Source organism: Natrix helvetica (genome assembly GCF_964273705.1).
Source record: "Natrix helvetica genome assembly, chromosome: 2".
NCBI classification, from domain to species: Eukaryota; Metazoa; Chordata; class Lepidosauria; order Squamata; family Natricidae; genus Natrix; species Natrix helvetica.
The window spans coordinates 40,994,986-41,011,409 of record NC_138552.1 but is presented as its reverse complement, the minus strand read 5'-3'; the positions used below and the strand labels follow the sequence as shown (position 1 = coordinate 41,011,409).

General features: G+C 40.6%; 1 protein-coding gene across 1 annotated transcript in view; it reads right to left on the bottom strand.

Annotated features, from left to right (window-relative positions):
* Positions 1-16,424, bottom strand: part of RASA1 (RAS p21 protein activator 1) — a 45,797-nt gene that overhangs the window by 3,386 nt on the left and 25,987 nt on the right. Inside the window, exons 12-18 of the mRNA XM_081943816.1 lie at positions 15,727-15,814; positions 15,066-15,143; positions 13,000-13,157; positions 12,680-12,756; positions 8,876-9,048; positions 7,310-7,469; positions 6,982-7,124 (exon numbers count right to left, since the gene is read on the bottom strand). Coding sequence (XP_081799942.1) covers positions 6,982-7,124; positions 7,310-7,469; positions 8,876-9,048; positions 12,680-12,756; positions 13,000-13,157; positions 15,066-15,143; positions 15,727-15,814 — 877 coding nt within the window. The remainder of the gene's footprint in view (positions 1-6,981; positions 7,125-7,309; positions 7,470-8,875; positions 9,049-12,679; positions 12,757-12,999; positions 13,158-15,065; positions 15,144-15,726; positions 15,815-16,424) is intronic.

Genomic DNA, 16,424 nt, shown 5'->3' with positions numbered 1-16,424 from the left:
CAGCTCGACCACCCTGGCTTGTTTCAGGCTCGTTTTGGTCCGCCAGGGTGATCGGGGGAGGGTGGTCGGGGGAGATTGGAGGGGAAGGACGAAAGGACGGCAGTAAGCGGAAGGCGGGGGAGAAAGCTGGGAAGTAATGGCGGCGGCGCGCGGCGTGAGGATTGCGCTGGCGGAGAGAGAGACACCGGTGAGGAGAACGAGGCACAGGTGAGGAGAACGAGGCTGAGAACGAGGCTGACAATATCAGAGCAGTCGGGAGAGGCAGATGGGGACGGTGGCGGCGGCGGGACGAGTGTAAAGAGTGACGCCTCTGCCAGGGATTCCTCTGTGGTTTTCTATCGTCTCCTGGCGGCTCCTATGCCCCCGGGCCTGCCGGCGCCAGCAGAGGATGCCAAGTGTTTATCAAGAACTTCAGAGCGCCGGGTGGGGGCCAGGGTGGAGTGTGCCCACCTGGCTTTCTGGATGGGAGCCAGGAGAGAGGGCGAAGGTACAGGACAATGGTTGGGGGTGGCCTGGAACATCGGAGGCCACCGGAAGCCCTGTTTCAGGGCCATGGATAGGCCGGAGCGGTTAGGCCAAGAACGACTGGGCCAAGAACGCCCCCCCACCCATTAAGGAACTCATACTCACCTGGGACCACCTTGGACTACCTCCCACCTTTTTGTCATCTCTGCCATCTTTCACCATTTGGGGACATTCGAGCATTTCCCCCCCCCACCTTATCCAAGTACTAACTGGACATTGAAGCCTCCTTCTTCCTATTGAGACCCTGACCCACTGTCTACTAACTTTCCATCACCAGCACCCTGACCCCACCGGGTTTTTAACAATCTACTCGAGGTCAGACCTGCTCCGCCTGCGGGAGACCCCTCTCTCGCAGGCATGGCCCTTGGCTCTCTCAAGGGCCTGCCTTGATGACGGGTTTGTGAACCCCGAGAGGTGGAAGAAACGGAAGCTAAGGGGATTTTTAATTAAATGTTTTGTATCGTTGTTAGGGGGTTCCAGGGTGGGGGGGTGGGTTAACCAGGCCGGGAGGGGAGCCAGTGCCAGACGAACAGGTGAGTCCAGGAGGGAAGTAAGTGGGGTGGGGGGGTGAAGGAACAAGTTATTCCAACAGAGGGTTGTTTTATTACAACGGTCGCGGGGAGGGGGGGATGCGAGGACATGAGAAGATCACAAGGTCGGTTGGGAGACTGTGGCTGCTGGCTACGCCCGGTCGTTTGTACCAACCCCCGCAGTCTAGGTGGCCAGGAACTACAGAGCCAGGGCCTGGGGCTGATGCTTTGCAATGCAAAGTCCGTGACCAACAAGGCCCCCCTCATTAGTGAGTTGATCTCTGAGGGGGAGCTGGACCTTGCAGGGATAACGGAGACCTGGTTGGGCCACGAGGGTGGTTTACCCCTCGTGGAAATGTGCCCACCGGGTTTCCGGGCATTCCATCAGCCTCGGGCCCTGGGTAAGGGTGGTGGGGTGGCGGTAGTTATACGGGAATGTTTAGAGCCGAGGGAGTTCACTGTTCCTCAGATACCCGGGTGTGAGTCCCTAGGTGTGAAATGGGGCCCAGGGAGGCAGTGGGGTCTGCTGATTGTATACTTGGCTCCTCGCTACGCATCAGCGGCCCTGCCCGAGCTCCTCGAGCTGATCTCAGAGACGGCAGTTGAGATCCCCAAACGTTTGGTTATGGGTGATTTCAACCTGCCATCGACGGGACCAGCATCTGAGGTGGCTCGGGAGTTCATGGCTTCCATGACAGCCATGGACCTGACCCAATTAATTCAGGGCCCCACACACGAAGGTGGCCACACACTGGACCTTGTTTTTGTATCTGAGCAGTGGACGAGTGATCTGGGAATAGGGGACTTAGTTATTACTCCCCTGTCATGGTCAGATTACTCATCTCTCCGGCTGGACTTCCCTGGCGCTACCCCCCACCGTGAGGAGGCGGAGCCAAACTGTCCAAGTTGGTACCGCCCCAGGCACCTGATGGAACCGGATAGGTTCCAGATGGAGCTTGGGCCACTACCTGTAGCCCTGACCCGCTCTCGGTCGGAGGACCTAGTGGCTGCCTGGAATAGGGCGGCGGCTGGGGCCTTGGACCGGGTTGCGCCTCTGCGACCTCTCCTACGGCAGCAACCCACCCGGGCTCCTTGGTATACCGAGGAGCTGAGGGTGATGAAGCGCCATAGGAGACGTCTAGAGAGCAGGTGGAGGTCCTCACGCTCCGAATCTGATCGAACACAGGTAAGAGCCTATTTACGGACCTACCTTGTGGCATTAAGAGCGGCCAAATGTAGACATTGTGCCGCTCTTATTGCGTCCGCGGATAACCGCCCTGCCGCCCTGTTTAGGGTAACCCCCTCCCTCTTATCGCAGAGGACGCGGGAAGCCCCTTGCAGGGCAGAGCAGAGGAGTTTGGGGAATACCTGCAGGACAAAGTCGCTCAGATTCGGAGCGGATGGGCCTTCAGTGGACCAGGGGAGCCGTCAACAGTGAGTCTTGTGAGACCATTCTGGGAGGAGTTTGACTCTGTTGCCCCTGAGGATTTGGACAGGTTACGTGGACGGCTGCGACCCACCACATGTTCAATAGACCCGTGTCCCTCCTGGCTGGTACTGGCATCCTGGGAGGTGACACGAGGCTGGCTTCTGGGCCTGGTGAACGCCTCGTTGGGCGAGGGATCCTTACCAACTGCCTTGAAAGAGGTGGTGGTAAGGCCCTTACTCAAGAGGCCTTCCCTCGACCCGACAGAACTAGCTAATTACCGTCCAGTCTCCAACCTTCCCTTTCTAGCGAAGGTTGTTGAGAATTTGGTGGCACAGCAATTTCCGCGACAACTTGACGAATCCGAATATCTAGACCCACGCCAGTCCGGCTTCCGACCCGGGCACAGCACGGAGACGGCCTTGGTCGCGTTGGCTGTTCCTCTATCCTGGTCCTATTAGATCTCTCAGCGGCTTTTGATACCATCGACCATGGTATCTTATTGCGCCGGCTGGAGGGGATGGGAGTCGGAGGCACTGTTTTGCGGTGGTTCGGCTCCTACCTCTCCGACCGGACGCAATGTGTGTTGACAGGAGGGCAGAGGTTGACCGTGAGGCCACTCACTTGGGTGCCACAGGGGTCGGTCCTCTCGCCCCTTCTGTTCAACGCATATGTGAAGCCACTGGGGGAGATCATCCGTGGTTTTGGGGTTGAGTACCACCTGTACGCTGATGATACCCAGCTGTACATTTCAACCCCAAACCACCCCAACGAGGCTGTCGAAGTGATGTCCCGGTGTTTGGAAGCCGTCGGGGTCTGGATGGGGGACAACAGACTCAAACTCAACCCCTCCAAGACTGAGTGGCTGTGGTTACCGGCACCTCGGTTCAGCCAGCTGACTCCATCACTGGCCATAGGGAGCGAACAATTGCCCCCCGTGGAACGGGCGCACAATTTGGGCGTCCTCCTAGATGCCCGGCTGTCAATGGACGATCATGTGGCAGCCGTGGCAAGGGGGGCGTTCCACCAGGTTCGCCTGGTGCGCCTATTGCACCCCCTACTGGACCGGGATGCCCTACGCACGGTCACTCACGCACTGGTGACGTCCCGCCTGGACTACTGCAATGCTCTCTACATGGGGCTTCCCTTGGGACACGCCTGAAGACTGCAGCTAGTCCAGAATGCAGCCGCGCGGGCTATCATGGGGAGTACCAGGTACTCCCACGTAACACCTCTCCTGCGCGAGCTGCACTGGCTGCCTGTGGTTTTTCGGGTGCGTTTCAAGGTTTTGATTACCATCTTTAAAGCGCTCCATGGCACAGGACCTAGCTACCTGCGGGATTGCATCCTGCCACACACATCCCTGCGACCAATCCGTTCTCACAGGGAGGGACTTCTCCTGGTGCCATCCACCAGGCAATGCCAACGGGCGACGCCTAGGAGTAGGGCCTTCTCTGTGATGGGCCCAACCCTCTGGAATGACCTCCCCCCCGACATTAGAACCACCACCCACTTCCGCTCCTTCCGACAAAAATTGAAGACTCACCTGTTCCGATTAGCTGGCCTGGCACATTCATAACTTCTACCTCCTGGCAGATATATTTTAACTGGTATTTTAGGGGAACTGTTTTTAAATTTAACTTATGGGATATTTTTTAAGGGTTTTTAAAACTACATTTTAGATACTTTACTTAGATGTACAGTTCTTCTTTTAACCTCCTCCATAACTATTTAACTATTTAATTATTTAACTATTTAATTAGTTAATTATTCATGTTATGTATTTTTTATGTATGGACTGTACACCGCCCCGAGTCCCTTTTGGGAGAGGGGGCGGTCTATAAGCGCAAATAAAGTAAAGTAAAGTAAAGTAAGGAGTTGCACTATATATAATGAGGTGGAGTTGCACTATATATAAAAAATAATTACCTCTCTACAATAAATAGAGCACAATAATGATGAGAACTATCTTGAATGCATTTGAGTCAATAATAAAGGTTGCAGGGGGGAGGGGGATGACATTGCCATAGGTCTATACTACAGGCCACCCAACCAAGCAGAGGAAGTAGATGAACTTTTTGCTAGTCAGCTAAGGTATGCAGGAAGCACACCACAACAGTAGTGGGGGATTTTAACTACCCTGACATCAACTGGGAAACAAACTCTGCATCAAGTGGAAAATCCAACAGGTTCCTAACAAACCTAGCAGACAACTTTGTTTCCCCAAAAGTAGAGAAGGGAACAAGGTGATCGGCCATATTAGATTTAATTCTCACTAACAGGGAGGAAATGATAGAAGGTGTTGAAGCCACAGGAACCCTGGGGGCAAGTGACCATGCAATATTGGAATTCAACATTATGCAAACACAAGTAGTAGAACAAAGTCAAACTAGAGTCTTGGACTTTAAGAGAGCTAATTTCAATAAACTTACAGAGAGCTTGGGAAGAATTCCATGGATGAGAATCCTCAAGAGGAAAACAACTCAAGAAGCTTGGGAAATTTTGAAAAGTGAGATTACAAAAGCGCAGTCTACCACAATACCAATGAAGAAGAAAAATAACAGTTCCCAAAAGTTAATTAAGGAATAGCCAACACTCCAGAAGATAGATACAGAAGGATCTTGACAAACTTGAACATTGGGCATTATCTGATAAAATGAAATTCAATGGTGGAAAGAGTAAGGTTCTACATTTAGGCAACAAAAACGAAATGCACAGGTACAGTATAGGTGGTACCTTGCTCAACAGTAGTAACTGTGAAATGGATCTTGGAGTCCTAGTGGACAGCCATTTAAATATGAGCCAGCAGTGTGCAGCAGCTGCCAAAAAAGCCAACACGGTTCTAGGCTACATAAACAGAGGGATAGAATCAAGATCACGTGAAGTGTTAATATCACTTTATAATGCCTTGGTAAGGCCACACCTGGAATACTGCATTCAATTTTGGTCACCACGATGTAGAAAAGATGTGGAGACCCTAGAAAGAGTGCAGAGAAGAGCAACAAAGATGATTAGGGGACTGGAGACTAAAACATATGAAGAGCAGTTGCAGGAACTGGGTATGTCTAGTTTAATAGAAAGAAGGGGAGACTAGGACAGACATGATGGCAGTGTTACAATATCTCAGGGGTTGCCACAAAGAAGAGGGAGTCAAACTATTTTCCAAGGCACCTGAGGGTAGAACAAGAAGCAATGGGTGGAAGCTAATCAAGGAGAGAAGCAACTTAGAACTGAGGAGAAATGACAGTTAGAACAATTAATCAGTGGAACAGCTTGCCTCCCGAAGTTGAATGCCCCAACACTGGAAGTCTTTAAGAAGATGTTGGATAGCCATTTGTCTGAAATGATATAGGGTTTCCTGCCTAGGCAGCGGGTTGGACTAGAAGACCTCCAAGATCCCTTCCAACTCTGCTATTGTATCGTATAAAATGATGCACTTTTTAGGTACAATAATTTCAATGTTATGAGGTTAGCAAACATTTTTAATCTCTTAATTCCATCTGAGATTAGGGTATCCCAAATCCTATTGGCCTTTTGCAGTACCCCTAAAACTTGATTTTATACATGGGCTTGGAGCCCCAGATGAGTGCAAAAGCAAACCTCTTGGTTTGTTGATGGTTATTTTGTGACGCTTGGCTGCTATATATTTGTTAATATTACGTGTTTTATTTGTTTGATCTATTTTATTGAAAGCTGCTCAGTCATATATGTGTAATGCAGGGGTGGGTTCCGGCAATCTCTACTGCTGGTTTGATCGTGGATGTGCCGTGTGTGTTTTGCGCGCATGCACAGAGCAATAAAAAGTGTTCTGCGCATGCACAGAAGCAAAATACGATGGCAATGCCTATGGCGCCTCCCAGAGAACCAGTTTGTGGGTGTGGCAGCCTGGTCACTGCCGGTTCCAGCAACCCAGGCCGTCAAAACTACCGGTTCAGCCGAACCGGTCCAAACCGATAGGAACCCACCACTGGTGTGATGGTTGGCAATATAAATCATTTTTTAAAAAAACCCCAAGTTTTGGAGTCTAGAGGCCATATTTACATAGTACCATATGTATATCATTGAATGCAAAGTTTAGTTAGAAGTACTGGAAATAAAGATGTTATGTTTTTTCCCAAAGTTCAAAGATTCCTTTGGATTCTCAAGGGATTTGTGAACCCCAGGTTGAGAATATCTGCTTTAAGCTAAAATAATACAATGGAATAATGTTGGAAACATGTGTTTTAACGACAAGTATTAATTAGATTAGCATATGATTTTTTATACTTCTAGTATAGCATTTCTAAAATTAATGTACTTAGAAAATTGTCAATGATACAATATATTCATAACTCAATTTAAAACCTAAATAATATAATAGAAAGAGAATTAATCTTCATCACAGGCTTATAGGTCTAGCACAGAAAATTGCTGTAAATGAAATAAATGTACATTAAAAATGTGTTTCCTAAATAAAACGTGCATATTCATTATATAGTAATATTAACTGAAGTTCCTTACCTCACAAGATTGTTTACTCTCCATTATCTTTAAAATAGAGTCCTTTAGAGCATGATGCACAAACCGTGTAGCTGTAGCTTTCATATACTGCTCCATAAGGGTACTTGCCAGTGTGGTGGCACGGAATAAAGTAGTGGCTTCATCTGAATAAAAATATTTGTTTGTTTACTGAGTTCAAATATTATATATGGCATCTTAAAAAAAATCTGAGAGATGTTAATGGTCCAAAAGACATTCTAAAGGTAAGGATTGGGAATCTTGGGAAAAGAGAAAAGGAATGTCATAGAAAATTAATTTCAGAAATCAGTATTAAAGATTTAGAATGTACCTTCCATGCATATTTCTCTGTCATTTAGTGTTCGCAATAATAATGCTTCCAGTTTTTCATGGAGAAAAATTTTAAGTAAAATACTAGCCAGCAATGTTCTATCTTGTCCGCACACATGGGATAAGGCATAGACCACGTGCAACTCTTTTTGCAGTACCAACTGAAAAATAAAGGTTAATAATTTAATATAAAACTGAAATATCATTTTTTTCTTAAAAGAAAAAAACAAGCAAATCAAAAATTAGTTAATGCAAAAATAGAATATTTGTGAATGGAAAGTAGTTGCAGAAGCTACTGTATTTTTACAATAAAAAACTATTTTAAATATGTTTTTGTGTCTTTTGTATTATACGTACTCCCACTGATATATTGTTTCTAAACGTTTGGCAATTTTCATGTATTTCTGATTTCAGTTATTTTCCCCCCTTAAAAGCCTACTCTAAATACTTTAATTTCCCTTGCTGGGTAATATACAATATATATGAAAGCCAGTTTTAAAAATCTGATTCTCTACAAGCACTTCAAATATTGTCCTTTTTCTTAGAAGTATTCCCTAATTTTTGAGACCAGTTTTTATTATTCCAACAATTTATAGTTACATAGACTATGATAATGTTTAGCCTTCACCAAGTAATTTTTGTTGCATTTCTACTTTAATCTATTATGGAATCTAAGTGTACAATATCTGCATATATAATTCTTACTCTAGTACTCTCCAGTTTGAAAGGCATTTAAGCAAAAGGCTAGGGGTTAAATGGTTGGACTTACTATGTTTCTCATGAAGTTCAAAACTTTGTCTTATAAGTCATTTCATCTATGGAGATTCTCAATCATCCAGGTCATGGTTGTCCCAAAAGGCAAATGGACTTTTGGTTTTTTCCTTGAAAGGACAGTGAAAGGACACCACCTATCTGCTCTCCTTTTAGCACTTCCAAAAATGTTGCACATCCATTTGGATATAGATTTAGGTGACCTTAAGAGTACAGATAAATCTCCAAGTGGCCTCAACAATTATCAAACAGCTAATGATCTTCAGAGTGCTAACGACCAGATGATTGCAAAGAATATAAATCCTTCCATTCTTCACCATTCAGTCAGGACTGAAGAAGTCTCTTGGATGAGAAGCTAAATGTTTTCAAGAAAAGACAAAGTCCAGTTGCCTTTGAAAAAGCATCTTTGAGACAATAACTCCTTTCCAATTTTGTTCTTTTTCATGTTCTTCCTTCATATATATTTATGTAGTTCATGACCTATGCTCCTTCAAATAATAAAGTTCTAGTGTTTGGGGATTTTATGTATTCTGTTAGCTATCACAGACAGCTTGTTCAATAATATAGTTTGAAATTTGGAAGAGCAATATTACTCTAACTTTTAAGTCTTGTAAAATTGACATTGTTTTCTGAAGTATTTTAGTGTATAAATAAATCTAAACATCTTCTGTTCAAATTGAGAGCTACACAAAAACACCTTGAAAGACCAAAAATTAATAATAGTAATTTTCTTGTATTGACAAGAAATGCTTTAAATGTTTTTCAAAATGCTACTGAAATCACACTATTTCAGTACCTCTTTAAATTCACTGTATTCTTCTTCAGGCATTATTTTCTCCATAGAATATCGTGCTCGGACACGCAAAGAGCCTGGTTCAATACCTTTCAGGGGTACATGTGAACTGAGCTGAAACCATTCATCTGTTGCTTGTCCTTTCTGCAATCGGTTCAACTGGCATCGCATAAATACTTGAAATATAACATTACAGATTATAGTTAGCGTTTTGCAATTCTCTTATAACTGTCTGACATTTCAAAAGTTGCTGTTCCTGGCCAACCTTTTCTGGGCTAGAGGTTTTAGAGGTAAGGCCTAGTTAGGACTTAGATGGATCAGGAAATCACAGTGGTATTGGCTAACCTGGGGTGGGGGTGGGGAGGTGTGCATGAATATATGGGCTGACATTAAAGTTTGATGTGAAAGATGTTAACAAGATTCTCTCTGTGTTAGTTAGAATATTACACTTGACTTAATTATTATCCTAATGTTTTAAACATATAATAAAATATGAATTATTTCATCCCTGAGTTTAATAAAGTATCTGAAACGTCTCTTTAAACAATTTTCCAGTAGGATTAACTAGAGCATAATTCAACGTGGATTACACAATTCTTTCTTCTCTCATATAGAATAAATCATTCCAACTTCTAAGAATATGTAATGGAATGTGCACCTAGAGGAGCAGTAAATAAATGTTTTAGCAACAAAGAGCTTTATCAGACAAGAGGTCCAGTTCTAACCTGGATGGGTAAGGGAAAGAAAAAGCTTGAGGGTAGCCACACCCAAGAATCTCAGGATATATCTATTAGGTTAAAAGCTTATAGATTCACTTTAGCAAAATTCTGTCTCTTAGGTGTTTACAAATAAAGAATTGGATCATTTCGATTTTGTTGTGTTGTTCTTATGCTTGGGCCTGACAGAATATCTGATTATCTACAAATACAAAAGACAAAGTATTTATCAGGACCATTCTTCCTGAACACTGTTGCATCAAATCATTTTCTCAGAAAGAAAAGTACAAAATATTTACTTTTTTAAAAGACAAAGATATTAAAATTTAAACATTCTTTTTTTCAAGCTCACCTATATACATTTTATCTCCTCTTGCATCAATTTCAGAACATATAACTTTATTATTACATTTCATTTTCCCAGATTTTCTGAAGTGTATTAGGTGGATATTTCATATTTGTACTACCGTATTTTTTGGAGTATAAGACGCACCGGAGTATAAGACGAACCAACCTAGGTTGGTAGATAGAAGGATAGAGAAAGAGAGAGAAATACAGTAGGTAGGTGGGGAGAGTGAGTAGTTAGGTAGTTAGGTAAATAAAGGGGGAGAGAGAGAGAGAGAGAGAGAGAGAGAGAGAGAGAGAGAGAGAGAGAAATACAGGAGAGAGAGATAGAAATACAGTAGGTAGGGAGGGAGAGAGAAAGAGAGAGTAGGTAGGTAGGTAGAGGGATAGAGAGAGAGAGAAATAGATAGAGAGAGAGAGAGAGAGAGAGAGAGAGAAATACAGGAGAGAAAGAGAGAGAAATACAGTAGATAGATAGGGAGAGAGAGTAGATAGGTAGGTACGTAGGTAGATAGAGGGAGAGAGAGAAATACAGAAGGTAGGTACGGAGGGAGAGAGAGTAGGTAGGTAGGTAGGTAGATAGATGTTTCCAGGTGTATTCATTCATGTGCTGGAGAAGGAAATGACAATCTGCAGCACCTAAGACTTTGTTTCTGCTGGCACAACACTTGATCAATGTAATTCTTATCAATCACTCTAACTAAAGAGCTTTCTGAAAGGGGGAAAAAAGTTTTTGCCCTCTGCAAACCTGCCGAAAATGGGCTCGTTTTTTAAAAAAAGGCATGAGTAGCCTGGGGGGGGGGCTTGCAGAGTGTTCCTGAGGGAGTGCCCCCCCAAACGAGCAAAAAACGGCTCCGTTTTTGTCAAAAAAAAATGCATGCATAGCCTTTAGGAAGCTTATAGATTGCTGCTGAGGGTTGGGGGATGGCAAAAACAGGCCTATTTTGCTCATTTCTGCCCTCCCCAGCCTACAGGAGCTCTCTAAAAGCCTTCAAAAGGCTATGCACAGCCATTTTGGTGAAGGGGTGGGGCTTTGGGAGGCAAAAAATGCTGGATTCAGTGTATAAGACGCACCCAGATTTTCAGCCTCTTTTTTGAGGCAAAAAGGTGCATCTTATATTCCGGTATACTACGGTATTTCTAAAGACAGTTACATACATTTGAATAAAACAGAATCTATTTTGTTTCATCATAATTTTTACTTATGAATTGTCTTTTTCCTACAAACACTAAGGTTTTTGTGCTATTCCCCTTTCATGTACTTCCCCTGCAGAGCTGCACGTTATTTTGCTGATGTAAATAAAAAAGAATGTTTAATTTATAATGTTATATTCTTCGCACTAAAAATATTTAAAATACCTATTTGTGTTTGCTTGATATGCTATTATTATTGATACATTATTATTACCAAACCTATTCCTACCAAAAATTCTGATCAAAGTGTTTGTATGTTGCAAGGCAACAGATATGAAAGAATATTCCTTTTGTTTTACAATCTCTCCAACAAGAAACTGAAAACGTGTCCTATGAGAGAGTAGAATTGGTTGTAAGACTAATGAGTTTCCATCCCTCAAATTTTGTCTTCAATTTTACTTCCTAAATCTATTTCCCATCTTTATCGTCTTCAAGAAATGAATATGGACAGATCTAGTGTGTAATTCCTGGCTAGGAGGTCTTTGGTAATCCTTTGAGTTGTGTGTCGGGGGTGGTGGTTGTAAATAGTCACTCATGTCGTCGTGACCTCTCATCTGTACTACTGCAATGTGTTCTACATGGGACTGTCCTTGAAAAGCATTCTTTCCCCAGTTATTTCTGCCATCTAATTGGCCAGGAAGGATAGCCATACTTCAGGTCCCATTGGCCAAGGAATGTTGGATGGCAGACCCTAGAATACATTCCCTAACCCTAACCTATAGCATCTAGCTTGTGGAACATTCTACCTCTGGAGATCAGGATATCCCTGACCCTGCTGGCCTTTCATAAGGTTCTAAAGACTTAGTTCTGGCCCTTGCCCAGAGACCCAGAGACAGTGCAAGAACCTGCTTTTTGATTATGCTAGAGATCTGAGTTTACATTTCTTGGCCAATGTGTTTTTAAAACTTTGTAATGTTTGTTGTTAATTTTTACTTTAACTCATATAAAGGGAATAATTAAAAAAACAGATAAATAGAATACATATTTCTCCTTTAGCATTATCACAGAATAGGCTAAACTTGGGCACATATTCATGCTTGGTTAAACTCAATCTTCATTGTCTTCTACCTGCATTTCAGGCATTGCCGTATCGCTTCATCTCCCAAAGTTCCTCAAAAAATCAAGGAGCTAACACAGATTAGCCAACCAACAGAGGTTACCTGGGAACAACTTTGTCATGGGCCTGAGATGCTGCATCATATTAGCAGAAAACTAGGCCCTCAATTCACCTGCCTATAGGAATTTCCTAAGTGGAAATCAGATAGGATCTGAAGACCATTTGAAATGAGAATACATAATGGCCACTATCCTCTCGTTTTCAAAGTATTTCTACGAACTGAAATTACAGCTGAAATGACTACCAAAAATGAAGATTCAACAGCAATGAAATTTACAATAAATTATGTGCTAAGAACGATATTACAGGAAGGGAACAAAGTAGCTCTAAGTTATGTGAAAACTTTTTTATTTAACTGGAGAAAAGTCATTTTCCTTTTGGATAAATGCAATAATTTTGAAATGATATTTTTTTTTAAAAAAATGCCAAACTTACATATATCAGGATCTTTACTCTTCTTTGTTTTATTACTAAGGCTTATTTCAAACCTGTTGATATCAGAAGAAAGATCACTGGGGGGGAAAAAAAGAAAAATCAGATTCATATTTGTATTTTACCTTCACATTGAACATCAAAATGCCAGAAAGTTGTTGGTATTTTCATTAGTCATAGTGGTAAACAAATAAAAGAAAGCGACATACTATAAAACTGTCTGATTTCCAATTCCATTTTAAAGAAGTTTTTTTTTTTTAAAATCTATTCAGTTTGTTGGCAAACATTCCTGCCCCATATAATAGAATTTGCATGGAACTTACTCAAACACAAACTCCTCTGACCACACAGGGTTCTGACCTTCTCGTACATGGGTTTTTGCCACCTGAACAGCATTCAGGGATATATTACAGTAAGGATTAGTAAAATGCTTTGCTGGAAGTGTATGGGCTTCTTCAACATGCAATATAAGACTGCTGACCTAGAAAAAATTGCAACAGAATTTTAAAATTTATTTTACACAAATTATGAAGTATAAAAGATTGTATATAAACTATAAATAGTTACACCTACTGATATATTAAGTAATTATATGCCTAGTAATACCAAATTAAGAAATCAAGCATAAATAAATTTAACTTGAATGCTATTGTATATACTTTCACATTTATCTAAATGTTGATAAAGAAAGCGGAAAAATGTCTGGATAGAATTTACACACTACTAAAATAAGAATACAGTGCAAAATTATTGACTGATGGTTTTTAACAGTTTGTGCCTGCAAAAGCAAATTCAGAGAAACTATTTAATGATATTACTGCTCCAAAGGTACATGGATAAAGACAAACAGAATGCAGAGCAACAATAAAAGTGACACATGTTTAATTATTGAAAGGGATAGGATGGGAGAAAGCACCTATTGCCATGATGGTGTACCTATGACATGCAGGCCCAAAGTGTCATGTGGAACCATGTCGCCTATCCCTCTTCTGGGTTTCTGGCGTGCATGTGTGAGTGATTATGACCTTGCTTTCATGCATGCGGCAGTGCCAGAAACTGGAAGAGCTGGTCTTTCATTTTCTGGTGCGAGCATGCATGCCGGTCAGCTGATCGTCACACACTCATGCGCACCAGTAACTGGAAGAGTAACTGTACCAGTACCTATGCTCTGGCTGGCACGCATGCACATGCCAGAATGAGAAATTCATTTTCCGGCACATGCATCCCCCTGGGGAGCTCCTCTTCCAGGTTGCAATCAAGACAAGTGTGCATACTCCCTTTTTGACACTCAGTGCCATAAAGGTTTGCCATCACTGACCTATTGCAAAATAAATTCATAAAACCATCAATCTCCCTGGAATGCAATAATCTTCTACAAAATATCTTACATTGCTAACTAATGTAGGAACTAGTAGAAAGTTGAAAAGGATCACTGTGCCACTTCCTGGGATGTAAAGAAATGTCATAGAATGTGGAAGGCATAAGCAACCACCTCTATTTAAACCTCTCTGTAATTCATAAGAGTTTGCTCTGTGCAGACACATACAGCCTTTTAAAAGAACGTACATCAATTCTATAAGAAAGTTAATATTTAATCATAAAACACTATTTTTATGATTAAAAGAATTTATAATGACTAATTTTGTCACAGAAAATTGGAAGAGAGAGTACTGTAACATCTAAATATTAAACATTTCACCAAATATAAAGACATAATCAGTACAATTTGCTACTTACTATTTATTATTCTCAAGAATTTTTGGAAGAAAAAGGGACCCAATAAACAATATTCAATTATTACAATAATATACACTTTTGGGGTTGGCTTCTTTGTAAAAATGCCTCATTTATGCTAAACAATTAGTTTTCAGATGAGAATATACTTATTTTTCAATGTATATTATATATATTGAATAATATATATATTCAATATATATTATTCTCAATACATAAACCTATAACATATATAAAATGACATCCACACAATGATAATTAGACATAAAATACACTAAATGACATCCCATACTACCAGATATATGTTGCTCCATCATAATTATGGAGCAATCTATAAAAAAATGCCAATTAACATCATAATTGATTATATAACTGCTTTTTCTTAAAATTTGGTTAGTAGGTTAGTTCATGAATCCTAACGGCTTTGACTTCATTATTAACATTGAAATTTAAAATTATTAAAAGCAAAGCAGCACATATGTTATTAAAATTATTAACTCCATTTATTTCATGTTTATTTCAATCTTTAATTTATTTAAAGTACATGGTAAAGGAGACACTGATTATTCTAAAAAAAAGTTATAATTTCTTTAATTTATACAAGTAATAGATTACTTCAATCAAAAACATTTCAGTTTCAGTGAGAACACATTACCTGACGCAAGCGCTTATTAGATGTTCCTGAACTTGTTTTTCGTAAATTGCAAAAAGTTTGTAAATCTTTCATCCAGTCCTGCAAGTAAGAAATCTCAGATCAATAGTTCCCACCTATACAGTGCAAATGTTTATAGGTCCATAGCTGGGTGCAGGATTACGGACAGAATTGCACTTATGTTTAACCCTTTAACTAATCTCTAGGTATTTTAGTTAGTTTAACTTTTTATAGCAGGTCTCTTTCTTATTTCTCCTAATGCAGAAAAGTAGTATGATCATAATCAATTAACAATTTAATTACAGGAAGGTAAAGTATAAAGGCAACTGAAGACACTTTTTTCTGACTGCCCTATTTCTGTAAGTATTTGCTCTTGTTCACTTCTAAAGAGATTTCTTAAATTGTGTCAACCTTTTACACTCTACCTTTTAAAAAAATGCTTCACTAAACTGTATGTCAATCTCCTTACAAGGAAAATGTCCTTTTTTGGGTGAGTGTGCGCGTGCATGCACACACAAGCTGTAATTCGAATATTATAAATACAATCCACTATAACAAACACATTATTACGATCCAATCTAATTTTTATCACAATACATTAAAACATGTCATATACTGCTATCTTAATCATATTACTACAGTAGGTTTTTTTAAAAAAAATTACCTGTGCTTGTTCTGGAGTTTCTCCTGCAAAGTAAAAGATGTAATGCTCTTCACTAAAGTGCTGAACTACTATCTGAAAACAGTTTGGCCTATTTAAAGGAAAAACAAACAAATAAACAAATAAAAATATAATTCTTTTAACAGAAATCAGGTGTCACTTTTGGGACCTGCAGTCTTTTCACTCCCATATATGTTTACTACTATTACTATCCTATTGTAGTGCATTAAAATTCTTCTTTATTTTCCAAATATGCCTATATTTTAATTGATAATATTCATCTCTTTTTAATGTACATTAATAGCATCTTTTAAAGATAAATCAGCTCAAGATGAGATGGAGAGAAAATAAATCTAGTAATTAAAAATAAATAAGTTAATATTACGGTAACTCCAAAATCTGCATGAATTGAAGATTGAATTCTAAATAGTCAATTTTAATTTGTTAGTCTTCTCTAACCTAAAATGTCATTACAAACAAATTTGCTTTTGGGTAATCAAAATGTACCTAGTATTGGGCTTGATGATTATGTTTATGTTCAGGAAGTAAGGAACTTTAAAAACAATTTTGAATGATAGAAACAAACCTAATTTTAATATAATATAATATTTCAACTGAATTTTACAAATAATGCACACTAGGAATTTAATCCAGCACTTTAATGCAAATTATTTTTCTTAACTTTCAAACCCTAAGAATAA